Genomic DNA, 26,901 nt, shown 5'->3' on the forward strand with positions numbered 1-26,901 from the left:
GACCACCAGTACTGTTCCAGCCCGGCCTGTCCCTCCAGCTCCGTCTGTGATTAAACGCATGTGCCTCCAAAGATGAGGGAAGCTTGGAGGGTCGCCTTGTGGGGTCTGCCCTGGGTAGCGAGATCCTGGAAGGTAAGTAAGTAGGATATTTCTAAATCCATTTGCCTGATATCTAGGATGGATCTTTAAGTGAGTGGAGGAGCGGGTGGCTATCATGACAGAGGCTCTGTCTTGGAAATGCTCTGAATTTCTTTTGACAGCTCTGAGGAGAGCACACTCTGGGGCCAGGACGGGGGAGGCGAATGGCTTGAGACACAGGCTGGTCACATGGTTTTTTGGATCCTCCCCCTTCCCCCGCCCCTGAAGGGCCCATTAGAGACAGGCTGCACATCCCTGCTCATCCACATACACTTAGAGTTAATTACATGCTATTTTCTCAATTTATTTATTTCATACCAACCAGTCACATGCTGCCTGAACACTTCTTCCTCCTGTGGATGCCAAGGCTTTTTGTCTGGAAGAAGAAATCAGATTTCTATTGTTAGTATTTTTAGCCTCCTATCAGCTTTTCCCACTGCAGTGCAAGAGCTGTGTGTGAAGCAGGCACTGTTAAGCCTCCTCAAGGGTGTAGGGGAGACACCTGCAGCAGGGCATCCCCCCAGGGGTCACAGCAAGGCACAGGGACATTAGGACCTGTGATTAATTTCCATGTAATTAGCATTGGATTTGCACGCAATTTGCACGCAGCCTAACAGCCCATGCCGTCTATTTTTAGCCATTTCCACATTAGACTTTTATTTTTGCTTCCCTAAAGGTTGTCATGTCTTGCTTTTCCTTCCTTCCCTTTCACCCACTCACTCTTCCTGACCCAGATCCCCTACAGAGCATTTTCTCATTCGCAGCCTCCCGGCAAAGTGTGCTAGAAAATGGTGCTTTTTAAAAAAATTTTTTTAAATTAAATTAAATTAATTTATTTTTTATACAGCAGGCTCTTATTAATTATCTATTTTATACATATTAGTGTATCAATCCCAATCTCCCAGTTCATCCCACCACCCCCACCCCCGCCACTTTCTATTAAGGCCATTGAGACTTGAGGTTAAATGCCCACAAGGACAATTTATCTGGTTTAAATCCAGTGCCTCCTCCCACTTTCCTCCAACTACCACCAGCAGCCTCAGACTGGATCCATCGTCTCCAACAATTTTACAGACATCTTTGGGGACGAGTCTAGCACTGGGTGAAAGGGGCTGGCTGGAGAAGGGCGGCTGTCACTCCCGCTGCGGGAGAAACACTCAAAGTTCTGTGCGTGGTGGGGCAGGGTCACAGGGTGGCGCCGGCAGCGGGTCACAGCCCTGCACACGAGCATACGAGGAGAGCGCTTCTGAAACGTCAGGTCTCCAAGAGCCAGATAGTTCTGGGTTTGTATCCAGCTTCACTACTCGTCTGTCCGTTCAGGCATTCAAGTTTATGTTTGCTCAGTACATACCTACTGAATTGCTATGACTTTGTCAGCACTGTGCTAGGCTCCAGGAATACACTGAAACACAAGACTTATATGGTCCCTGCCCTCATGGAGTTTTCAGTTGAGCAGGCGTGAAAATGTCAATTGCACAAATAATTATTTAATTACAGGGGTGGTCAGTGCAATGAGGGGAGAGCACAGAGAACCCTAAGCACGTAGGACTGGGACACCTGATCTGGGCTGAGCCAAGGGGGAGGGCGGGGTGGGCTGGGTGTGAGGGGCTGTGGTGATGGAATTCACCGAGTACCTTTCCTCTACAGTGAGGAGCCTTGAACAGTGCCTGACTCAGTGGAGGCGATCAATAATTGGTCATTCCTGTCCCTTTATACTACCCCAATTCAGGGTCCTTGGGAGAGAGAAGAGAGGGCAGGGATTTCTAGTTTAAACTGATGCTCTCCCCAAGCATCCTTTTCCTGACTGGCTGCTGAACCCAACTCCTCCTGCCTTTTCTGGTACCTCTCTGGAGCAATGAGAACCAGTGACGCTGTGACAGTCACAGAGGGTCAGATTGGAAGGGACCTAAGACATCAACTGGGGCCCCAATTTCTTCACTTGACACGGGGGGAAATGCAGGTAAAGGAAGTCAAGTCACGTGCTCAGGGCAGCCTGGCTACGGTGAGTGCTGAGTGAAGAGCAGATTCCAGCCCGATTCAAGGCCAGCCTCCGTTGCTCTTTTCCACAGTCCAAAGGGAATACCTCCTTTTCCCCCACGAAACTCTGAGCACAAATACCAAATGATCAGAACAGAAAAATCTGCACAGCTAAGTAGAACGGCATTCTAGAAGACAAGCCTACTTACAGTAAGATGAGGTTATGAAGAAGGAAGACAGACTCCTCAGAACCCCTTGGAAGAGAAGCTGGTGCCGAAAAAGCTGGAAACACAGGAAACCCCCTCCTTCCCACTCCTGCATAAGGTGCTTAAGTGTTGCCAAGATGCAAGCCCTGTTTCCTTTAGCACTTACTAGACAATCAGAGGTCACCTGTTTTGCTTTTTTCAGATCCTCAAGCCGTGTACCCCCAAAAGAACACAAAACGTGGTCTTTTAGAGGTTAGAATCTTTGAGGGATTAAGTTCACCAAAAAAAGACCCATTGTTTCAAAAACAATTGGGAAACAGAAAGCTCACCTGCAGTACGATGTGCTATTTCTATAAAGGATCCAATTTTTTTTTTTCCCTAGGCTCTTCCCCCAAAGAAATATATTTTATCTGAAGTTTAATTTATTTTTCCTTCAGCACGAGCAATGTCCTCTGGAAGTGAAAGATCTCATTAAGGTATGGTCCCTGTAACTCAAAAGCCAAGTTTTGGAGAGGATTCAAAGATACAATTGAGAAAGATAATGAAGGGCTTGGGTGACAAGGCTGTAGTGAAAGGCTAAGGAAACACCAATTCTTCTTTCTGAAGAAGACAAGTCTGAGAGGTCTTCAGCGTGACGGAAGCTTATCATATCTGTCGTAGCTTTCCTAGTGAGGGTCAGCCAAAGTAAAAGAAGCTTCGGCAATAGCACAAGGGGCTCAAGTTAGGCTCCAGAAAGAACGTCCGGGCAGTAATGTGCTTTAAAGTGGCTTTTTTGTTTTGTTTTATTTGGGGGAAGTTTCTAGAAAGTCGTTACTGATCTGAAACAGGTGTGTGATTCCCTAGGCAGGAGGCTGTAGGAGTGATAGGACCGCTTCCCTCGGGTCCTGAGCCAGAGGCTGAGCTCTGCTACGCCTTCACCCACTGCCAGGCTGATGGTGATTTGTGCTGAGTCTGTTCCCAGAGTTCTGCCCACAAAACAGACTGAACACAGGCAGTGGCAGAACATCTCTCCGCTCCATCCCACTGAGGAAAGCCTGTTGCCATAGAGTTGCCACCTCCATGGTCCACCGGTGGGGTAAATGCCAAGAACAGTGGGGTGTGGGGGGTAGACCCCAAACACCAGGCTGAGCTTGAACAACTGCTACACCCTCAGAGTGACTCAGAAGTCGGCAGAGCCCGCCGGGCAGATAAAGGGGAAATATCCCTTTAAACTCCAAGGAGAGTACTCCAGTCGTTGGATCAAAGCAGCCATTGAGTTGGGACTTTCACGGTAAGAATCAGAGGGACATGTGAACTACTGAGGCTCTGCTATTACAATAGAGCACAAATTTGACTTCGGACCCTGATCCTAACCTTCCCAATTATGTCTAGGGTTCATTCTTAGCAGAGTGTGGAAAAAAAAAAATGATGCCAGCTCTAATGCCTGCTAATGATGGGGAAGAACAGCACAAAGCAGATAAAAGCAATGGCTCATCAAAAAACTCAGGCACCCAGCTGTGAGGAAATTAGCCAGATGGGGAGGACCAAGTAGCACACACTGATAGCCTTGCTTTACTGCGGCTGCGAGGGCTGGGAGTCCTGCCACTGTCTGCCCACAGCTCGGTTGAATTTTGGGTCCGTGGTGGCTCTGGCCCCAGAACCATGGCTCTACCCAACCACCAGAGTCACAGTTTGTGGGAGGCAAAGCAGCATCCTTCCTTCCTCCCTTCCACCCTCCTTCCCTCCTACTTTCTTCCCTCCTTTCTCTTTATTTCCTTCTCCTCCCAAGGAACTCTTACCAGGAAACCAAATGTACCAATAAACCAAAAATAAAACCAAGAGTTTACTGGGTGTCGCTGTCTCAACTAAAGTTTGACTGGTTGGAGCCCTTTCAGAGACCATGGTCTCTGGTACCCTCGGCTGGATTCGGGCCTGATGAGTGGATTTGGGCTGGTCCCATGTCCGGGTCCAGCAGGATCCTCACTCCCTCTTCAAAACACAGGTTCTGAGCCAGACTGGAATTTCCTGCTTAATTGTCACCCAGGCTGACTTCCTCTGCAGCCACCCTGGTGCTCTGGGTTCCACTGAGGTCTCTGACGCTCTCGGTAGTTCAGGTCTTCTCAGCCGAGCACCAGCTGTGTGCTATCACCAGCAAGCAAAGAAGAGGGACCTCAAAGCGATCCTGGACCTCAGAGAGTTCAGAACGTAGATATACAAGCAGCTTCTTACAAGGCGATATGTTAATGGCCATAAGAGGTGGGCCGAGTGTGCTAGGGCTGCTCAGAATACGGATGCTAACTCAGTAGGGGGGCATTTTTGGGAGCTGAGGTTCTCAAACTGTCCACAAAGCTACCCTAGGTCGGGATACCACAGCAAACTCAGAGGTGCCATGGGAAATTGCTAACTTTGGAAGGAAACAAAGCCACCTTCATCATCTGTTGGGCATCCCATAAGCTACTAGTTCGAGGTAGTTACAGTTTCTTTTTTTTTCTAACTTTTTTATACTGGAGTATAGTTGATCAACAATGTTGTGATACTTTCAGGTGTACAGCAAGGTGATTCAGTTATACATACACACGTGTCATTAGTAAGTAGCTGTAATTCTTTAAGAATGAAATAAAAATATTATTTTTCTTTCAATTTTGTGTATTATTTTTTCACACGGTCCTTAAGTTCTTAGAAGCGACTTACTGAGTTGTTTGGATCTAGCTACTAAATACACAGAACCATTAGGTATTTATGTTGGTCTACAAGCTCTATGTAAAAATTCCTCAGACTCTAAGGGTGGTATGAACTAAGAACATTGGGAATCCGTTTGAGAAGAAACAATGATGAATCTGGATCTTAAAAGCAGAGTCAGAGCTGGCTAGAGAAATCCACAAGGAGAGAAGGGCATCTGAAGCGAAGACCACGTCCAGAGCTAATATACGAAGGTGAGAGACAGCATTGTATGGGCGGGGAAGGTAGAATTTGGTGATACTAGAGCAAAACCGGCAAGGCTTGAAGAAGGTAAAGATGAAGCTGGAAAGGGGGCAGCTCACAAAGGTCCTTGTGCTATTTTAGAGCTTGGACCCGATTGTTTTATGCAGTGGGGAACAATGAAGGCATGATCAGATTTGCATGTGAGGGTCAAATTTAAGGGAGATAAACTGTATGCTGGAGACTATTTAAAAGACCTTGACAATCGATCAGAAGAGGGACACTGAGTCTTGCACTATAACGAGGATGGGGATGTTGTGAAAGATGTCTGGGTTGTTGATTGAATGAAGCTCAGAGACGGGTTAGCAATTGTAGCTCAAAGGCCTATGTGGATGGCGCAGACACCCCTGAGTGAGAATGCAGGATAGAAACAAGTTTGGGCTGGGGTGGTCATGGGTGATGAGTTCAGTTACTGTCCCCTGGAGAATCTGGGGGTCTGGACTAACTACATCTAGGCCAAGTATCATTAACAGACTCTGGGTCTGGTTTAGGGTACCATATTCCGAAAGCTTTCTCTGTTAGCTTGACTATGATTCCTTGTCTCTGGAAGCCAGACACTTCTTTTAGGCTACCCACTGAATTCCTATTTCCTGTCTAAGGAACACCTTCAGCTCCAAACTTGTTCAATACTGAGGTCATTAAATACTCAAGCTATCCTTGGCTTAAGCAGACAGGTTACCCAGACCCCCAGGTTCTAGGCTGACTCATCTTTCACTCATAGAGGGGAGTTAATCCCTTACTTTATTGCACTTGACAAAACTCAAATATCGGACACCTGTAGTGAAAAACAACCGGCAGCATATATACTAATGTAAATAGTAATATATTTCCTCAAAATAGTAAGACTTTGATTCAATTAAGTAGAAAACGAATTTGTTGAACTTTCCAGTTACCTGAAGTTGTTCGGTCCTTGGCTTTGGTTTGCTGGTAGATGCATGCTCATGGCCTTGGCATCCCATCTGCTCTGTGCGTTGGTTCTCTGTGACTAAGGACTTATTTGTGCAGGAAAAGAGGCAAGGGGTCAAGTAGGTAATCCTCCAAGTGGGTAAAGCTGCCTGTGCAACCAAAGTTAAAGTGTATCTTTCTTTTGTGTAGCTAAGACAATCTCAACTTTTAGAAACATTTGAAGCTAATATAGGATTTTTTTAAAATGTTCTCAACATCCAGGATACCAATTGATAAATTTGCGACATCTAATACTGTGAATCCAATTAAAAGATGACCCAATTAATCAGATATCTCATTCCTTTTCCAGGATCTGCACTAGACCGGGGCAAACAGATAGAATCCCACTGCTATTTTTCTTGGTTGGAGAGTCCAGTCATATAAAGAGGCCACTGGTGCCACTAAGCCAAATTGAGGAATTCTTTTAGAGCGTATCTGCAAAGCAGACAGTGCTTTGTAATGTGGTTTTAGGTGGAAATACAGAGGCTTTTATTGTGCTCCATGAAGAGTTACCTACTCAGTGCCAGCTTCTTTTTTTTTTTAATTAATTAATTAATTAATTTTTGCTGCTGTGCGCAGGCTTTCTCTAGTTGCCGTGAGCGGGGGCTACTCGTAGCAGTGCGCAGGCTTCTCATTGCGGTGGCTTCTCTTTTTCAGAGCAGGGGCTCTAGGCATGCGGGCTTCAGTAGTTGTGGCACACGGGCTCAGCAGTTGTGGCTCACGGGCTCTAGAGCACAGGCTCAGTAGTTGTGGCGCATGGGCTTAGTTGCTCCGCAGCATGTGGGATCTTCCTGGACCAGGGCTCAAACCTGTGTCCCCTGCATTGGCAGATGGATTCTTAACCACTGTGCCACCAGGGAAGTCCCAGTGCCAGCTTCTTTATGGATGATTTGAGGCAGCTTGAGCCTGCCTGCAGCTGACAGCTATCCTGAGAACAAAGTGCAAACAGGTAACTCTACATCTTTGTTCTCTAGTAGGAGAAAAATAAGGATAAGGAAGTCCACAATTGAAGGCCTTCTATGTATCAGGCACTTAGACGTTAAGCCTCATGACAAATGGGGAAGCCGGTATTGTTAGGAGCCTCCCTGGATCTGGGTGGCTCTACCCTGACAGGTCAGCTGTCCAGTCACCTCTGTGGTGGTCCCAATCCAGGGGCTGGTTCTGGAGGCCGTGACCAAAGTCTGCATCAGTCAAAGGAGTATATTGGGGGCTTCCCTGGTGGCGCAGTGGTTGAGAGTCCACCTGCCGATGCAGGGGACGCGGTTCGTGCCCCGGTCTGGGAAGATCCCACATGCCGCGGAGCAGCTGGGCCCATGAGCCATGGCCGCTAAGCCTGTGCGTCTGGAGCCTGTGCTCCGCAACGGGAGAGGCCACAACAGTGAGAGGCCCGCGTACCGCAAAAAGAAAGAAAGAAAGAAATAATAAATAAAAAAATAAAGGAGTATATTGAGTAGTCAAAGCATGAGCCTAGAACCCTGGGCAGCATCTCAGCCAATGGCCTCCAAACTCCATCCTCTCTGGAAACCCAGGGGGAAGTGGCTCCTAAACCTCTCACTGGGTGTGATCCTGGAGATCTGGGGTGCCTTCCAGGTTGTAATGGGACTTCATGGCAAGAGGAAGTATCCCCCATGAGCAGAGCCCCCCATCAGGAGCAGTAGGGTATGAGGATGGGGTGGATGAACACAAAATACACAGCAGACCAGAGTCCAGGCTCCCCAGTGGGCAGTGACGGGAGATGCTTCTAGAGTAACCAGCATAACCCCCTGAATTCACATCCTGCGGCCCCCTCACCCATTACTGCCTATTAATCGAGACTTCAGTTTCTGATATGGTTACCCTCTTGGCTACCAGTGGCCAATAAGATCCTTACAGATTTAATCCCACCTTTAATTGATGATCAGAGGGCAAATGAATGTGGGGGAGCGTTTGAGGAGCAGCTAAGAGCTACGCAAGCCAAGGAGGGGGCAGTGGTGGTATTTTAGTAAAAGTTAAATAAAAATAAAGGACAGGCCGAATACTGTTGCCCCAGTGGGTCCTTGCAGCTAGAACATGGGCGCTGGTTTGCAGCTGCCATTTCCCCAAAGGAAGTCATTTCCCAATTTGGAGCTTTAGTTTTTTCATCTCCAAAGAGGAGGTGATGAAACTGCACACAGGAGGTTGAGAAAGAGAGATGGGACATTTATAGAGTGTTCTGAGGTCCTCAGAAGCAACTAAAAGTGATAAATTGTGTCTGTGGCGATAAAGGATCTTGAGACCATCCTGTCCGTTCCTCCTTAGGACCAGACAAGGTTGTACTTTCTTCAAGGTTGTATCTTTGAACGAATCTTCCCTGTTCTTACAGACCTTAAGAAAAGGGGATTCAACAATGTTTCTTTTTTGCTTAATAGCCCTTGTGCTCGGAAAGTCCTTCCAACTGTGCCCAAACTTATGCCATGTTTTCTGTACCTGGTGGAGTTGGTCACTCTTTCCTATATAACAAAATTATTTATTCTATCACTTTTACACATGGAATTCTGGCTACTTCTGGTCACCAAGGCCAGTAAGACAGTCTTTCAAAGAGCCTGGGCAGTTCAGTCTAGCAAGTACATCTCCAAAGTCTTTGCTGGCTCTGGTCTCCTCCCTGTGAAGCTGAAGTGGGGGCAGTGAGAGGCCCATCAATACACAGAAACCCTAATGGCCCGACCCATTTCCTTCGGAGGAAATGCACCTAATGGAGGACGACATATTGATCATAAAGACCCAATTTCACAATCAGTCTCCTGGGGGTGAACCCTTTCAGTTGGCCGGGGCTAATGGCCTGAGAGCCATGCATCTCACAATCAATGGGATGGAGCAGGCCTGCCAGGGGGCCGGGGATGCTACCACCAAAAGGCCGGCCAACGGGAAGAAAACGCTGTGGGCTTTTATATGAAGCTAATCAGAGATGGAAAAAAAAAAAATGCTGACCTATCTGGGGGCTTAAGAAGGCCTTCCAGTGGAAGAACTTCAACCTGCGGTGAAGCCCTTCTTTCTCTCCTATCGACAAGGCTCTACTTCCCAACCCATAAAAAGCCTATTAGGCCGCTCTCCGCAGGGGGTGCTTAGCAGGGAAAATGCTGCTTAGGTCCCCTGGTGTTTTTATGTGGTGGGCCCAGTGGCCTGTGTGGAGAGGTCTTGTTTTGTTCCTGCTAAGAAGGGGCTGGGGCTCTGGCCTCTGCTGTTAAGGAGGAAGCCGTTTGCAATGGGGAAACCAGCCATTAGACCATGGGTGGTGACATAAGAAAATGCATTTCTCTTTGCCTCGAAGTCTCCCTGGGACCTAGACAAGTCCTTTCCTCCCCCTAAGACCAATGAATTTTTGCACAGAGGCACAAGGGAGCATTTGCCGTGTAAAAGGAGCACATTCTTGGGAGCCCATCTCTTACTAATTGTGGGACTGTGGACGAGTTAATTAATCTGAGGATTCACTTTCCCAGTCTCTTCCATGGGGCTAACAATACCTACCCTGCAGGATACAACGATGACTAATATCAATAACAGATCATGTATTTGAAGAGCTCGGCACAGCATCTGCCATATAGTAGGTACTTAAAAATAACATCTGGGGCTTCCCTGGTGGCACAGTGGTTGAGAGTCCGCCTGCCGATGCAGGGGACACGGGTTCGTGCCCCGGTCCGGGAAGATCCCACGTGCCGCAGAGCAGCTGGGCCCGTGAGCCATGGCCGCTGAGCCTGCGCGTCCAGAGCCTGTGCTCCGCAACGGGAGAGACCACAACAGTGAGAGGCCCGCGTACCTCAAAAAATAAAAAATTAAAAAATAACATCTGTACAGATGCCTATGCATATTACCTAACAATCTTTGCAATTTTCCCAGAATAAATGTCTGTAAGTTCCATGCTAATAGGAGTATTTCAAGACTGGGCACCAGAAGACCCAGCTCCCCTCTCTGCTAAAACAATCTCCAACCATCTGAGAAGGTCTTGAGAAGTACATGAGATTTGGGGGAAGAGAGAAAAGCTCTCCAGATAAGGCAGTAACACAAGAAAAGGCACAAAGGGAAAACCAGCTAGTGATGTGTGGCTGTCTGGAGAGCTTCCACTGAGGGGGGACACAGCCCAGATTGTCGGGAGGCAGGCAGGGGAGTTCAGATTCCATCAGGAAGGAAGCTGGGAGTCACTGAGAGGCCCTAAGCAAGGGAGGGAGAGAGTTTCCGCTCACTGAAGGAATCCAAGGGGAGGAGGGACAGCCAGCCCCGATCTGGGTGTCTATGGTTATCAGGCACTGGCGAGAGACTGGCCAGGGTTCCCTTCCTCCTCTGAGATCCTGTTACTAGTGCTCCCTATGGGGTCTTTATTCCCCACGCCGCCGTGGAGAAATACTAGCTGAACCACCATCTCCCAAGGGAATAGGATACAAGCGTTAAAAGTTCAATCCACTGTACATGCTGAACTATTATTCTTCCCTGAGAAACAGAGGATCAGAAGCTGCCTCTGTTTTGCCCAAGGACACACAGCAAACGGCGGACCCAAGGATCCCAGAATCAGACGAAAGGAAATCACGAATGTGGTAGTGACACTTGGTCCAGTCCCCTGCCTATAAATCTTGCTCAGTAAAAATGGCCAAGATTTATATTTTGATGACTATCTCCTCTCTCCTCTCTGGGACTTTACCATTTCTGCGTACTTTCATACACTTTTCCTCCTCTACGAGAGACCTGAGGATGGAATGCCGGTCTGGGCTCTAACTAGCCGCTCGGTTCAGTTTCACATTAAGGCTTTGGTCTCTGACTCTCTGTCAGTCCAGAAGATTCTGTTTCTAGGTTATGGGTTCTATAGAAAACCATGGAAATCAGGCACCCCTGGAAGGGCAGTGTCTGTTGTGCAGAGTCTCTGCATCCCTGCAGAGGAAAGTCCAGCTGGTTTGGGGGCAAAGGTGTCCACTGCATAAAAGAGCGGCACTGTGGAGGGCGGAAAGGTTACTACAGAGCCACAGGGAGCCCCCAGACGCCTTTCAGGCCAGCAGCCCGATGCGGAAGTGCTCCGAGGTGTGTGGAAGGCAGGAAAGCTCCTGCAGGAAGACACAGGAAGCCGAGAAGTGACTGTTCTCAGGGAGGCAGGACGTGCCCAGGGAGAAGGAGAATGGGGCTCACCGATAAACACGCCAGTAGTGCTGAAGCTTTGCTCAAGACTTTTATATGATCACTCCTGGGTCCCCCTAACAGCGCTGAGAGGTAGGCAGAGCATCCTTGTTACTTTCATGTCACAGATGAGAAGGAGGGAACAGAGAGGTTCAAATTCTTGTTCAGCTCAACACAGCAGCGTATGGCAGAGGGGTGACTCGAACTCTGACCCGCTTTTTCTTGCCCAGAGCTCTGAGGTACGACTGGGCCCATGAGGTTAATTTTGGCCACAATGATTGGCAGGTGGGATTTAACGCGGATGGAGGGAACAGCTCCACCCACACCCCACCAAAAAGGATCTGGGAGAAACAGATGAAAAGGAGGAATCATTCCAGGTTGCAGAGATTAATATTTTTCCTTCTCCCTTTTCCAGCTCCTCCCTCTCCAAGCCACTAGAATCAGCTAAAACTACTTAAACACGGATGATTTTTAGTCCTTCTGAAATGGTTTCAGCCCAAATCTTCATAAGAGCCTCTGACTCACAGCATTTGTGGGTCAAAGAAAAGTACAGACCAAACAGAGCCATTGGCGCCATACACCATCACCACGTACCTCATCACACAAGTGATTTCTTAGCTAAGATGTAGTGAGTGTTTACTAGAAGCTGGGCAAGGTACTAACATTTTAAATAGAAATGATCTCATTCAATCCCTAGCTCTTTTGGGGTAGGTGCCATTGTTTCCCTCACCGAACAGGTGGGAAAAGTGAGACTTAGAGAGGCTGCAGAATGTGGCCGGGAGGAGGAAGGTGTGGCATTCAAGTGTGTGCTCAGCCGCCAGGCCACACGTCCTCAGAGCAGATGGACGTCAGGACCAGCGCGGCCACTGTTTCTGGATCACAGTGAGGCAAAGTGCAGTGACAATCTTCCATGGGAACTTGCTACAAAACACGACGGTACTGCTTTCTCAGTCCGACTTATGACAGTTCATTTGTTTGTCCATTCACTCAAATCATTTGTTTGTTCATTCACTCAAACATTCCTTCACCAGCACGTGTCATGTCCAGATCTGTTGCCGAACACTATGCTGAGGGCTGTGAATATAAAGATAGGAAACCATGGCCCCTGCCCTTAAGGGAAGCCACCCCATGACCACTTCAACAAGCAGATATCAGAAACAGGAGGAAGCCAACCTTAATGGAACACCTGGTATGTATTCTGCATTTCCAGGTATCAGCTTATGTGATCCTTAACCCAGTTTGGTGGAGTGGGTATTACTGCCTGCATCTTAATACATGATGAAACTGTGGTGTAGAAAGATTAAGAACACTGTTCAAGACAGTCCTGGGATCAAAACAGGTCTTATTTTCAAACTCATTTCAAACTCATGTTCTTGGCCGGCATCCCTCTTTCCCACCCCACCCCCATGCCTCTCCCTCCACTCAAAGATGGAGGTCAGTTTCCAAAGGAATACATGGATAAACAAAAATAAGCCCTGGATTTGAAGAATTAAGCTGAGGGTCTTCTACCAGGAGGATGGGTTATTATCATGGGATTCTTGGGTGGACCTTTGAAGGAGGATGTAAGGCAGAGGGACACCACTGAGTCTCATGTGTGGCCCAAACTCTACCAGAGCCAATCCCATTCTGCTGCCACTTATTTCAAGAGGTATTTGTGGCTGGAGAGGGTGTGGAATAAAGGGAACCCTCCTACACTGTTGGTGAGAATGTAAGGTGATGCAGCCACTGTGGAAAACAGTATGGAGTCTCCTCAGAAAACTAAAAATATGATCTAGCAATCCCACTCCTGGGCATATATCCAGACAAAACTATAATCCAAAAAGATAAATGCACTCCTATGTTCATAGCAGCACTATTCACAATAGCCAAGACATGGAAACAACTTAAATGTCCATCAACAGATGAATGGGTAAAGAAGATGTGGTACATATACACAATGGAATACTACTCAGCCATAAAAAAGGATGAAATAATGCCATTTGCAGCAACATGGATACAGCTAGAGATTATCATACTAACTGAAGTAAGTCAGAAAGAGAAAGACAAATACCATATGATATCACTTATATGTGGAATCTAAAATATGACACAAATGAACCTATCTATGAAACAGAAACAGAATCACGGACATAGAGAACAGACTGGTGGTTGCCAAGGGGGAGGGGGCTGGGGGAGGGATGGAGTGGGAAGGTGGGATTAGCAGATGTAAGCTTTTATATCCAGAATGGATAAACAACAAGGTCCTACTGTATAGCACAGAGAACTCTACCCAATATCCTATGATAAACCATAATGGAAAAGAATGTAAAAAAAAAAAAAGTCTATATATGTATAACTGAATCACTGCTGTACAGCAGTAATTAACACAATATTGTAAATCAATAGGAGATTTTTAAAAAGACATTGAAGTTGTATTAGGGTGATGGATTACGAGTAATCTTTTCTAGCAGTTTTTCTTTATTGTTACATTGTTGGTTTAATTTTAAAAGTTTAAAAGCATAGAATATGAGAAATGCATATAAAATTAATTTTGTTTTCTCAAAAAAAAAAGGAGTAATTTACACTAGGAAAAAAAAGAGGTATTTGTGGAGACCAAAATCCAAGCTGGCAAAAGAACTGGACAGTCTTGGAGTCCACTGTGTGAGTGACAACCAGTGTAGTTGTACCCGTGATAAGAAGGGGCAAAAAGAGGTGTCAGTAAGGGCCGCAGGGATTCAGAGCAAAGTGGGGTGGCTAGTTTAGACACCTGCTGCCACTCTGGGCTCAATATAAAGCTTGCCCATCCTATTATTACAGACTGTCGTCTCCAAGAACACGTACAAACTCCTATCGTGTACCCTGCACCTTCCATGGCCTCAGTCCTGTCTGCTCTTCAGCTTCAGCCTCAAGCTTGCTGTTCCCTGGATCTTGTCTCACACTCCAAACCGTCCTCCTGGGTGTTCCTATTTCTGCAAGGTCAACCCTACCCTTGGTTACCTGGCTGCTTCCTACGTGTGCTTTAACACTCCACATGGAAGTGGAGTGTTTATCTCCTCTGGAAGCTATCCCTGACTGGTCTGGGCACCCGGAACATCCCGTACGTGGCTGTACCCCAGCACCTCCTGCATTATATTTAAATGATTGGTCTTGTGCAATAGACTGTGACCTATACGAAGCTGAGACCATTTCTTACATTCTTTGCAGTCCTAATAGATGGTATAGTATTTGGCACAGAGTAGGTGTTAAATAATTTTTTTAAAAAGTGAACTTCATGAAGATGTTAAAGGTCTAGATATGTGGCAGACAGAGTCTATGGTGACACCCTAGTAATCTCTGCCTTCTGGTATTCACTCCGTTGTATAATCCTCTCCCATAGAATGTAGGTGAGACCCAATAGAATATGGGTCTGGCCAACTCTACTGCTTCTGTCCAATAGAATATGGCGAAGGTGATGGATGTCACTTCTGTGCTTCCACTGTGATACACATATAAGACTCTAAGTGACTCACTGCCCTGCTGGCCTTGAAGAAGCAGCATGTTGTGAACTGGCTATGGGGAGAGTCACGTGTCAGGGAAACGTCGGTGGCCTCTAAGACCAGAGAGTGGCTCCGAGCCAACATCCAGCAGAAAACTGGGGGCCTCAGTCCTACACCAAAAGGAAATGAATTCTGCCAGCAACCTGAATGAGGTTGGAGGTGGATCCTAGTTGAGCCGCCAGATAACAACACAGCCCGGTCAACAGCTTAATTGCAACCAGACTCTGAGCAAAGAACCCAGCTAAGCCCGGACTCCTGGCCTACAGAAACTGGGAGATAATAAATGCGTGTGTTTTAAGTCACTAAGTTTCTAGTGTTGTGTAATAGAAAACGAATGGATGTCCAGCTTTTCAGGAAAGGGATAATAGGCAGGAAAGTAACATCAGTGGAGCATTGGCTGGTATAAGCTAGTGAGACCAACCTCGGCAGTAAGCAGGCACCTCAGTATGTGATGCAGGAGATGGGAGGCCTCCATCTGAACCAACTGAACCTGGCTAATCTGAGTCCTTTGTCACGAATACATCCCATCTCATTCCTGCCACCATTTAAATCTGATTTAGGCTGTTACTTGGCCAAGAGTCATAGGCTGGTACTTAAGAGAGGAGGTAAATGGAGTGGCCAGAACACAGAATCAGAGTCGGTCAGAGCAGGGATGGAATCTGCGGCTGCTCCTCTCAAGATGCGAGACCCCGGCTAAATGACCTAACCTCCCCGAGCTCAGTCCCCTGGGTAACCGAGGCTGATTTCAGGGCTCTGTTACAGTTATGAGAAATGGCAAGAAGTGTCAAGTTCATGGTCTATGTTCCCTTCCCAACCCCACCGCCCGCTGCCCTCCCCCACTCTCCCTGGCTCTAAGGTTAAGGCCACTATGGGATTCTCCTGGACCGAACAGCTCTTGGCTGATGCCTGGGAGGTTTACGCTGCAGCTGAAATCCCAGGAAATTCTACCCTGCCTGTTCCAACGCCGTGAGGCTGCTGAGAGATCAGGCCAATTTCCTGAAATGACTTACTGCTTCCCCTTTCACGGACACTTTCTATATCATAAATGGGACTTGACCAAACACGTCGGGAAGCGAGAGCTGTCCTAACTCCCGTCCCCCAGACCATCACCCCTTTGCCACGTCGTCCAGTCCCCTGGGCCTCTGCCCCCAGAGCTCAGGGAATCAGGCGACGTCCCCTCAGACGGGTAGAAAGCACACTGCCACCCTGGGTGGCCTGGGGGCCCTGAGGAAGTCTCACTCAAAGGAGAGGTTGCTTTTTTGTTTTTTTTAAAAAAATAAATAAGCTGTTGTTTTCCCATGAGGCTTCTGAGAGCTTTGAGCCCTTTTACCTCACAAGCCCTCCTCCTCCTCCCTCAATGCCTTAGGAGGGAAGGAAACAGGGACCAGAAGGCAATTACTAACTTTACTTTATGGATAGAGAAATACAGCCCATTTGTCCAGTATCCCACAGCCTGGAATATCTAGATTTATCAGATGTTTACTAATTCCCAGGACCACATTGGGCACCCCTGAGCGTGACAGCGTGTGCGTGTGCGTGTGCGTCTGTGTGTCTGTGCTTTCAGATTCTGCTAACAGTGTACGTATTAAGGTATGATGTTGAGGAAGCTCATGGAATATCACACCTTTGAGATCCATCCTCTCATGTTACAGATGAAGAACTAAGACCCGCAGAGGCACAGAAAGCCAGGTTTCCTAAGTCCCCAAACTGTGCTCTTGGCATATCGCTAGGCTGTGGCTCTGCCTTTTTTGGCTTAGACCGTGCTGCTCGATTTCCTTTTGATCTAGCACTCCTTCTTCAGCCCCTGGGCAGGTGCTACTTTGCTGAGAGGCCTTGGGACCCCCTTCTTAGGGAGCAGCACCAGAGGGGACCCCTTGGTCTGCCTCAGGCCTTTCAGTTGTGGTCTTGGCAGGGCAGCCCTCCCGCCCAGGGTCCTGCTTCCTTCTTTGACCTCCTCCCCCGGCCCCCACCCCGCCCCCTGCCCTACTCCAGCCCTCCACACCGGGGCACTACAGCCTCGAGAAGAGCGAGAACCGCCCTTGGTGTGAAGGGAGCAAAGTCTGCAGAGCCAGCCGTGCGCCCTTGCCTGAGATGTGGGAACTGGACGCTGGAAATGAGCGGGGTGCCGCGGGGAGAGGGCAGGGAAAGGAGGAAGCGTCACGGAACAAGCTTATTTAAGCCTCAGGGCACATCTCTGAGGCGTTGTACAAGATGAGGAAGCTGAGGCTTAGGGAGGGAGGCAGCGTTAGTCACTAGGCTTAGGCTTACAAACGTGCGAGCTTAAGAATCCAATCCAGTCGCTGGCTCCAGGGAGAGCGACGTGGTCCTACACTTCCGAGGCACCGAGAGGACCTGCCTCAGCTCTAGGTAGCTCTGCGTGACTTTCAAGGCCAAAAGCGCTGAAGAATTTTTCGAGCAGTTTCTTTTCACTGCCTCATTCAAATGTCAGCCCAACTGCAGGGGGCCTCGCTTGATTTCCTCTCAGGCCACCGCAAGGTAATCGTAGGCGGAAATGCGGGCCTTGATTCCTTCCGTCCTAATTAACTGACCCTCTTCCTTAACCAGCCCCCGAGTCGCCCAGCAACACCTGTGTTGTGTGTAACCGGGACAGGGGCGCTGCAGTGTTTGGATACAAACGATTTCTCAAATTAGCTCCGAACCCCAGGAAACAAGACAAATGAATCCGTGAGTAAGAAAACCAAAGCAGATTATAAGTAATTACCTACGTTTGGACCAGGTTTCTCTTTAGCCACAAGGTTTACATAAGTGCATTCTGCTCTGTTCTCTTTTTTCTAAATATAAATCCAGTCTTAGAATCGTAGGACCTTGAGCCTCAGTTGACAAAGGCTAAGTTGACTCTGTCCCCAGCTCAAAAGAGGATCCTGAGTGAGTCACTTCCCCCTGCCGGCTTCCCCCTGGGTTGATAAGCCTCCCTCTCGGGGTGGGAGGGAAAGATAAGAACTGAGGGCATTATTCTGGAGCAGAGAGCATGCCCTGCTCTGCAGAACCATTTTCATCGACATGGGAGGCTTTTCTGAAGCTGGCTGGGCAAAGCCCCTTCGATGGTGCCCGACCATCACTCTGAGTGGCCTCATTCTCTAGCCCGAGCTACCTCCCCGACCCACAACCTGATCCTCACTTTCCTTTAAAAAAAAAAGGGGGGGGGGGTTTGGGCTTCCCTGGTGGCGCAGTGGTTGAGAGTCCGCCTGCTGATGCAGGGGACACGGGTTCGTGCCCTGGTCTGGGAAGATCCCACATGCCGTGGAGCGGCTGGGCCCGTGAGCCATGGCCGCTGAGCCTGCATGTCCGGAGCCTGTGCTCCGCCACGGGAGAGGCCACAACAGTGAGAGGCCCGTGTACGGTAAAAAAAAAAAAAAAAAAAAAAAAAGGTATAAAATGTTCAGGCCCTTTCCACAGAAGGCTACAAGTCAAAAAGTCAACTGCTGGGCTTCCCTGGTGGCGCAGTGGTTGAGAATCTGCCTGCCGATGCAGGGGACACGGGTTCGAGCCCTGGTCTGGGAAGATCCCACATGCCGCAGAGCAACTAGCCCCGTGAGCCACAATTACTGAGCCTGCGCGTCTGGAGCCTGTGCTCCGCAACAAGAGAGGCCGCAATAGTGAGAGGCCCGTGCACCGCGATGAGGAGTGGCCCCCACTTGCCACAACTAGAGAAAGCCCTCGCACAGAAACGAAGACCCAACACAGTCAAAAATAAATAAATAAATAAATAAATATTTAAAAAAAAAAAAAAAAAGTCAACTGCTACCTGAGTCTTTTTTTTTTTTTTTTTTTTTTTTTTGCGGTACGCGGGCCTCTCACTGTTGTGGCCTCTCCCGTTGCGGAGCACAGGCTCCGGACGTGCAGGCTCAGCAGCCATGGCTCACAGGCCCAGCCTCTCCGCGGCATGTGGGATCTTCCCAGACCGGGGCACGAACCCGTGTCCCCTGCATCAGCAGGCGGACTCTCAACCACTGCGCCACCAGGGAAGCCCTACCTGAGTCTTTTTTATGGACGAGGTGGGAAATTGAAAAGCTGAGTGGGGCAAAAAGGCTGCGTGTTCCTTGGGCTTGGGTATTAAATTGCATTCGCGGTTCTCTGCAGCACGAGGTGATGGGGTATTAACTTCATTAAATGTGCTTCAGAGCTCTGGGGCTTCACTGAAACTCCTATTCACCATGGGACTGTGAAGGTGGAGGCTAACTTCTCCATTTCATAGAGCAGGGAACTGAGGCTTAGAGAAGAAAAACAACTTCCCTAAGGTCACAGTGAGTTGGTGCAGAGCCAGCTTGGAACCCAGGACTCACAAATCCTTGTCATGTACCCAATCCACGGCTCCAATCCATGTCTTCTTTCCGCCCCTCTGACTGTCCGTTGTGCATCCCTGGGAAGAGGACTGAGCTGGTGGGACAGCCAGTTCTGGTCCTGGCTCTGTCACTGTGTGACCCTGGGCACGTCCCTAACCTTCCTGGGATGGTAGAAAATGGAAAGGGCTTAGATGGATCTCAAAGTCCCCTTCCAGTTCTGATAGCCTGTGAGTTATGTGTCCTGTGGATTCTCTTCCCTTTCATACACCGGGTGGGGGGAGGGGAGTTGGGCTGCTTCTTTCCCCTTAGATGACAATGATGGGTAAAACAGAAGTGCCAGGTGTGGGCTGATCATGAAGAGTGGCCTGCAGGGGAGGGAGGGAGGGAGGGAGGGAGGGAGGGAAGGGTCATGGAGAATCCTCAGTGGGAACTGACAACAGATACCAAAGCAGGAGTCATGCTTACAAAGACCCAAAGCAACGGAAAGTGGCCACTTCAAACTGCAGCCCTCTCTACAGGTGACAGCCTCAAGCCTCACTGTGCTTCACCCCAGCGGGAAAGGACCATATTCTCTCTCTCTAAGCCATTCATGCTCTGTCTACCCCCTTCAGCTGCTCTCCCAGATGCAATACAAGCTGGATTCCTCCAACTATTGTTCTGTGTTCAGTAGATAAGACACAAAGAGAATGATGCTTCAGGAAAATGAGATGCCGTTTTTAGCTTGTCAGGAAGACAATTTCCTTGAGGGGAAGAGAGAAGGCTAAAAGGCCCATCTCCATTTCTGGAGTGGCAGCCACATGCTAGAAAAGCAGCCTCCATTATTCCGAGGAAAAGACTTATTTCGCCCTGTAGTTTGCCTTTCTTAGCAATTGATAGCGTAAATTTGGAATTCCCCTCACTATTGTCCATAAAAATATTCCATGGAGGGCTTCCCTGGTGGCGCAGTGGTTGAGAGTCCGCCTGCCGATGCAGGGGACACGGGTTCGTGCCCCGGTCCGGGAGGATCCCACATGCCACGGAGCGGCTGGGCCTGTGAGCCATGGACGCTGAGCCTGCGCGTCCGGAGCCTGTGCTCCGCAACGGGAGAGGCCACAACAGTGAGAGGCCCGCGTATTGCAAAAAAGAAAAAAAAATTCCATGGGAACTGTGCTGGCCAATATGCTAGCCGCTAGCCACGTGTAAAATAAAACTAAAAATTCAGTTCCTCATCACACTGGCCGCATTTAGGTGCTGGTGGCTACCATGTTGGCCACGCAGCTCTGAATATTCTCATCGCCACAGAGTATTTGAGTGGACAGTGATGCACTAGAATGTAAACTCCCCAGGAGCAGGGACTTGGCCTGGTTCATTCCTAGATCTCAAGTACCCAGTGAAGTGCCTGACACATACGTGGCACTGCATTGATGGAATGAATTTACTGAATTCATGATTAGGCAAGTTACATAGGGCAGAGAATATGGCAGTGCCAGTACCGTGATGCTAGTCATTCAAAATTACACGGCATACTTATTCCAAGAAACTCTGATTTCCTCTAGTGTTCATTCTCTAAGAGGCGTCTGAGCCCCCATTGGTGCTTCCCTAGCCTGGGTACTAAGAGGGATATGGAAAACAACAACAAGGGAATTCTCTGGGGGTCCAGTGGTTAGGATTTTGGGTTTTCACTGCCAGGGGCCCAGGTTTGATCCCTGGTCAGGGAACTAAGATCCTGCAAGCCATGCGGTGTGGCCGGAAAAAAACAAAAACAAACAAACAAACAAAAACACCACCACCACCCAGAGTAGGTCGGTAAATGTATTGGAAGGGGCAGAGTGGAGGACTGGGCAAGAGAAGACCCAGGCTCCGGTCCATGTTTCAATCACAGGGGCAAGTGGAGCCCCTCTGAATCTCTCTTGTAAGCTATAAAATGCGAGTAATACTACTTTCCCCAAGGAGTTGTTTATATGAACCAAGTGGGATAACATAACAGAATACTTTGGAAGCTATAAGGAGTTTGCATCATTGACCTTGCCCTCAAGTTGCTTTTGAGTCCCGCTGCCATGATCCTTAAGAATAGTTTGCCTTATCCAAAGGCACTCCCTGCCTTGAGATCATTATACTTCAATCCATTGTGTACACGTCCAAGGAAAGATTTCTACTGAAATACCACTATTATCATGTCCTGGTGCTCCAAAGACTAAAACGGCTCCTGACTGCCTGTAAGATCAAGACCAATCTCCATCTTCTAATAGTTGGTAGGATTACATGCCCCATTTGCTTAGGAAGCTCCTATTTCATGATTAGCAGATAGGCCGTTCCTGAGGTGAGAACCATTATTCCTGTTACACATGTGCCTCTGCCCCACCTCTTCACACTGCATCTGCTCCCTTAGTTCACCCTGTCTGTAACTCCAGCCCCCAAACCCAGGCTTTCTTAGTGCCTCTCCTGTCTTGTACATGATAAGTTCTCCGGCATGTGCTTGTTCTGATGGTCTCCTGTGTCTTTGCTCCTCCACCACACGGGTCCACACTCAAAGAAGGGAGGTGTTCTTAGGCAGCACTTGGCTCCTTAGGGGAACCTAGGGACAGGGATGGCGTGGTTGGTCCTGTAGGCCTGGGTTCCAGTAGGGTCAGATAGATAGGGAACAGGGTAAACCAAGATTAGCCTTGAAAAGACAGTCCGACCAGCTTTGTACAGGTGGACTATGCTTTTCCTTCAATGGACTCCATGTTTTAGCGTACACATTTCAAATACCTTATGTTTAGTATGTAATAATAAAAATTTCATTTCCCTCTTTTGTTATACTTTAGGTTGGTATCATTTCAGCCCAAAGGAACAGAATTTTAGTTAAATGAGGCTTCCCTCCAGAGAGCTGACTCCTTTCGGTTTCAGTAAATGGTCTCCCCCTGGATCAAAACCTCTATGACTCCCACTATTTGTCTAGAGGCTTCTCACACTGATCTCAGAGGAGGTACAGCAATGACGGATGTGACGTGCAGCCCAGTGACTTTAAGTGGCATTCTAGGGGAAAGTGGAGCCCTGTGATTAGCCAAGATCATCCCGGAAGGTGAGCCCAGGCTCCCAACCCACTGCAGAAGGCCAGGATGTGTGCGGCCCCAGACTTCATCCTCTTTATAGTAAACACCATCTTCCCTGGGGAGAACAGGGTTACAGTCAGGCAGATATTGCTTGTGTGAGGCCTAAGCCAGCGCCAACAGATGTGGCTGAGTATAAACAGAGTGCCCAATTAAAACACCTAATTATAGGGCAGGCTAGAACCAGGAGGGGGGCTCTGTTGGTGGCCCTGAAGCCAGCTGCCAGCCAGGCTGCCAGCTTCTCCCAAATCAGCCACAACCGGTCTCAGACTGGAGTGGACCTCCAAGTGGACACATACACTGGAGGGCTGGGAGGGCAGAGGGGAGCCCTCCAAGAGGGGAGAAGGCACGCCTCGTGGCTTCTAAGCTCCTAGGGCTGTGGGAGCGTTCTCCCAAGGAGCATCCAGGCAGCTTTCTGGAAGACTATGGGGGAGATGCCCCTTAGCACAGGAGAATTGGGATTTCACTTTTTGGGGACCCAGTTACCTCATCTAAGGAAAGGGATACCTCATTCACAGGATAACTATGAAAGAAATGTAGCCAGGTGTAACTTAAAAGCCCTTTGCTCTTGGCGGAGCACTGCAATAGACCATGCGCTTTCCCAAAAAGCCAGAGGCAGGGACGCGCTCTGAACAGCAGTGGCCCAAAACCTGGGTGCAAAATAGAGTTCTTCCTGCTGACCTGCAGGTGTTCATCCCTCTCGCCAGGCACCGAAATACTGATGGTCACCCAACTCTACCTCAATCATCACGCTGTCAGTGCTTAATATAACGTTTTCTGTGATACTGATGATAAAAGAAGTTTCTACGATGTCTTTCCTCCTAGGATTTCAAAGCATGGTTCACAGGTGTCTATGACTCCAGCCTTCCTAAGAGGTTGATAACAGGGGTGAACATTTGAATCTTACTGATGGAGAATGAGGGCTCTGTGTTCCAGTAACTTGCCCCCAGCTCCCCTAGGATGACAGAGGAAGAGCTTGGACTAGGACCTCGAAATGCAAGCATCAAGGTCATCATCTTGAAGCCTGCTAGGTTAGCCTTCAGAGCACCACTAGAAGTGGACAATACCAAGTAGACCTGAGGCACAGTCTAGGTTTCAGCTTTTCTGGGGTCATTTCCCTAGCCTCCTTTGGGGAGAAGCCTTCTTCTGTTTCTTTTACATAATAAAAGGATGGGATGTGGCCCCTCACCTCAGGGAGGGTGACACTGTTAGTCAAGTGTTCTTAGCTCACACAGCACTGGCTGAGAGGATGTCTCTGTAGCTTTGGGGGTTTAGGTCAAAAGCACAACACCACATTATGTGGGTGTAACTAAGGGTACATTGTGTCCTCAAGGAGAGAAAACACCTCCCTCCTCCCAACCAGCCTGAGCAATATGCCAGAACAGGGGTCCTGCTACTGAACCCCATCAGCTAGGGGCATCGGTGTTGGCAAGCCTGTTCCCTTAGCAGCCCAGACGTTCTTTGACAGAGGGATGGGAGTTGCGCTAATAAACACACTGAATACGGGGTCAGAGGACCTGGCTTCGAGCTGAGCTCTGCTATTTATTAACTGCGATTTAGGGAAGACCTCTCTGGGCATTGGTATCTCATCTATAAAAGTGGAACGATAACCATTAACTTCACAAAGCTATTGTTAGAAGTAAAGGACAGCATAGCATAGTGGTCAAACCCATGGCCTCCAGAGACAGCTGGATTTGGATCCTGTTCCACCACCCACTAGTTATAGGACTCTTGGGTAATATACTGCCCTAGTTTTCTCATCTGACACCAGAGAACGGCAATCATACTTAGAGTGCTGTTTGGAGGTTTTCATCGACACAGTGCCTGGTGCACAGTGAGCACTCAATAAGCTTTCCGAGTTAGTATTACAGATAAAAGATGTAATGCACAATGCAACTGCAATCGATTGTGGTTATTTTCTAGGCTTTAGGCTAGGGTTGTCAGTATATGCAGTGCTTTGCATATAGTAAATGCATAATAAGTATCTGCTCCATGTAATTATGGCATCCGTATAGCAGCAGCTTCACTCTCGAATTCAGCTCAGAGATTAGTATCATTTGCAGCAACGACATTCCAGGCTGCCAACCCTACAAAGTAGACCAACTAAAGATAGTGTGATTCAGCTGCCTCTCAGGGGAGGGTTTCTGGTGACAGCGAAAGCCACAAGAGATTCGACCTGAGTAATTTCTATGTGTCAGCAGAAGGCTCTTCCTCTCCCAGGGAAGATAAACCTAGTGCCATGTGTAGTTTGGGGCATGCACTGAGCAGGGATCACTCTGGGACCTGGGGACCGCACAGCTGTCCCGGGTTGTCTCGGCAGCAAAGACTTTTCTCCGTGTAAGAGCAGCCAAAGCTGAGGGCTCTCTCCACCCCCTTCCTCCCACGTGCTCCGTCCCTCATTGACAGCCAAGAGACTTGTGAGGTGGCAAAGCAGTATTAAGCACTGGTGTGTGCAAGTGACCCAGGGTATACGACAGGGTGTGGGGCTGCTGTTCCCCACCTAACTGTCCTCAACTGCCAACTTGCAGGGTGGGAGCCCAGAGCTGCCCACGCTGTTTTTTCAGTCTGATAAATTTCATCACTTTCCATCCACTGTGGGAGAGCCCTCTAACCCTTCCTTATTTGTGACACCTTGTTTCTTCAAGCACAAGGGAGGAATTCTTCTGCCTTGCGGGACCTGGGGACTAACTGCACAGACACCCGCTTCCCAGTTCCTGTTAATGGCTAACAGTCAGTGCTTACTTATCACGTGCCACTCCCTGTACTAAGCTCTTTACCTGCATCGGGTCATTCAATCCTCCCAACAGCTAGGTCATCATTATGCCATCTAATCACAGCAATCAGCTAAGGATCATCATCCCCCCCCACCCCGTTAGATAATCGAGGAAACTAAGGCTTAAAGATGCTAAGAAGCTTGCCCAAGGCCCTAGGAGGATCTCGAATTGTAGAGTCAGGAATTTTTTTTCCCTGGCCACGCTGCAAGGCATGCGGGATCCCGGTTCCCCAACCAGGGATCCAACGCGTGTCCCCTGCAGTGAAAGCACGGGGTCTCAACCACTGGACCGCCAGGGAAGTCCCTAGAGTCAGGATTTGCACACAGGCACTCTGCCTGCCTCCCTCTCCACTCCTGGGCTATAAAGCCCAAGCTTTGGCAGACTCCCTTCATTCTTTCCAGACTGAGTAGCTCTAATATTTTCATTGCGTCTCTATAAAGAAAACTTTCCAACCCCTTAATCACCCCAGTGCCCGGCTCTGGAGCTTCTCCAGCCATTAAGAGGTTTTTACCTCTTTTTTTCCCTGCGGTACACGGGCCTCTCACTGTTGTGGCCTCTCCCGCTGCGGAGCACAGGCTCCGGACGCGCAGGCTCAGTGGCCATGGCTCACGGGCCTAGCCGCTCCGCGGCATGTGGGATCTTCCCGGACCGGGGCACGAACCCAAGTCCCCTTCATCGGCTCTCAACCACTGCGCCACCAGGGAAGCCCGGTTTTTACCTCTTAATGTGCAAGAGCCCAAACTACCCGACATCACTCCAGGTGCTGACCCTGTAGTTTACAAAGAACTTAACAACGTTATCTCATTTTGTTCTTGCAGCAGTCCCAGTGGGGACATGGGCAGGTCAGACAATTGTCCAAGGTCCCACGCCTCCGGTGCTCTTTCCCCCCTCCTGTCTAGCGTTGCTTCTGGGTTTTGGTCTCAGCCTTGTTCCCACAGGGCACCCTGTATGTCTGGCGAGAGTATGACATTTCCCAAGTCTTATCGGCTGATGTCACCAGGCCAACCCCACTCCCTAGGTCATTGTGGGTCCATTCATTCATTCTGTTCTCCACGCATAAGCTCCTGCTGGGTGATTTCAGAGGTTCTCCTGGCTTCTGGTTTCACCTTCCCTTCTCCTCCCCAGCTCCCAGTCCATCCTCCACTGAGGCCAGAATAATCTTCCTAAAATACTAACCTGGATCATGCCACTGTCTTACTTAAGATCCTTCAGAGCCCTCCCCATATACCTGGCCACAGCCCGTAGTGGCTCCTGTCATCCTGGCTGCCTCTCCTGCAGTTACCCTCCCCCCACCATGTTGTCCCTCCCTGTACCCCGCCCCCCGCCCTGCCCCACGAAGCCTTGGCTTCAGCCACAGGAGCCCTGCAGTTGCCCCCAATACCCTGAAGCTCTCTCTGCTGAAGCCTTGCCCACTCTGCTTTTTCCAGTGGGATTACCTACACCTCCTCTCTTTCCTGTCTAATGAACCCAGAGGATGACATTAAGTCTAAGCCAAGATTTCATATCTCTTGAGTGGAATCCTACTAGAACTTCCTTTCTGAATCACACATCTCCCCTCACGGCCCCTCCCACACTTCACTTCTCCATATCCGCCACTGGACTGGAAACTCCTTGAAACAAGGCTCCCTATCTGTTTAACTTAGTGCCTTCAGGATACGGTGCACAGTGAATCCTTGGAATGTGCATTAAATAAGGGAGGAATGAATGAATGAATCCTCCCTTGCCCGCCCACCCCCACCCCAGCAGAGCAGCTGTCTTCTGAGGTCTCTCAATGAGCACTGCTAGCCTCTATTTCTGTTTCCTTGTATGTCTATCTCTATTTCCTTCTATGTCTATTTTCACCACTACATTGGAAATACATACTTCTTCCTCAGACTCTGAGATATTTCAAGGGTAGG

At 48.8% G+C, this 26,901-nt stretch overlaps 1 protein-coding gene across 2 annotated transcripts in view; it reads right to left on the reverse strand.

Moving 5' to 3' along the window:
• UBASH3B (ubiquitin associated and SH3 domain containing B) overlaps positions 1–26,901 on the reverse strand; it is a 140,754-nt gene that overhangs the window by 33,912 nt on the left and 79,941 nt on the right. Inside the window, exon 2 of one of the 2 annotated variants that reach the window (XM_081239033.1) lies at positions 461–514. In XM_081239033.1, coding sequence (XP_081095159.1) covers positions 461–514 — 54 coding nt within the window. Of the gene's footprint in view, positions 1–456; positions 515–26,901 lie in introns of both variants that reach the window. The other variant, XM_081239034.1, reaches the window with a different exon arrangement.

This window comes from Mesoplodon bidens, assembly GCF_964165515.1.
Source record: "Mesoplodon bidens genome assembly, chromosome: 7".
NCBI lineage: Eukaryota > Metazoa > Chordata > Mammalia > Artiodactyla > Ziphiidae > Mesoplodon > Mesoplodon bidens.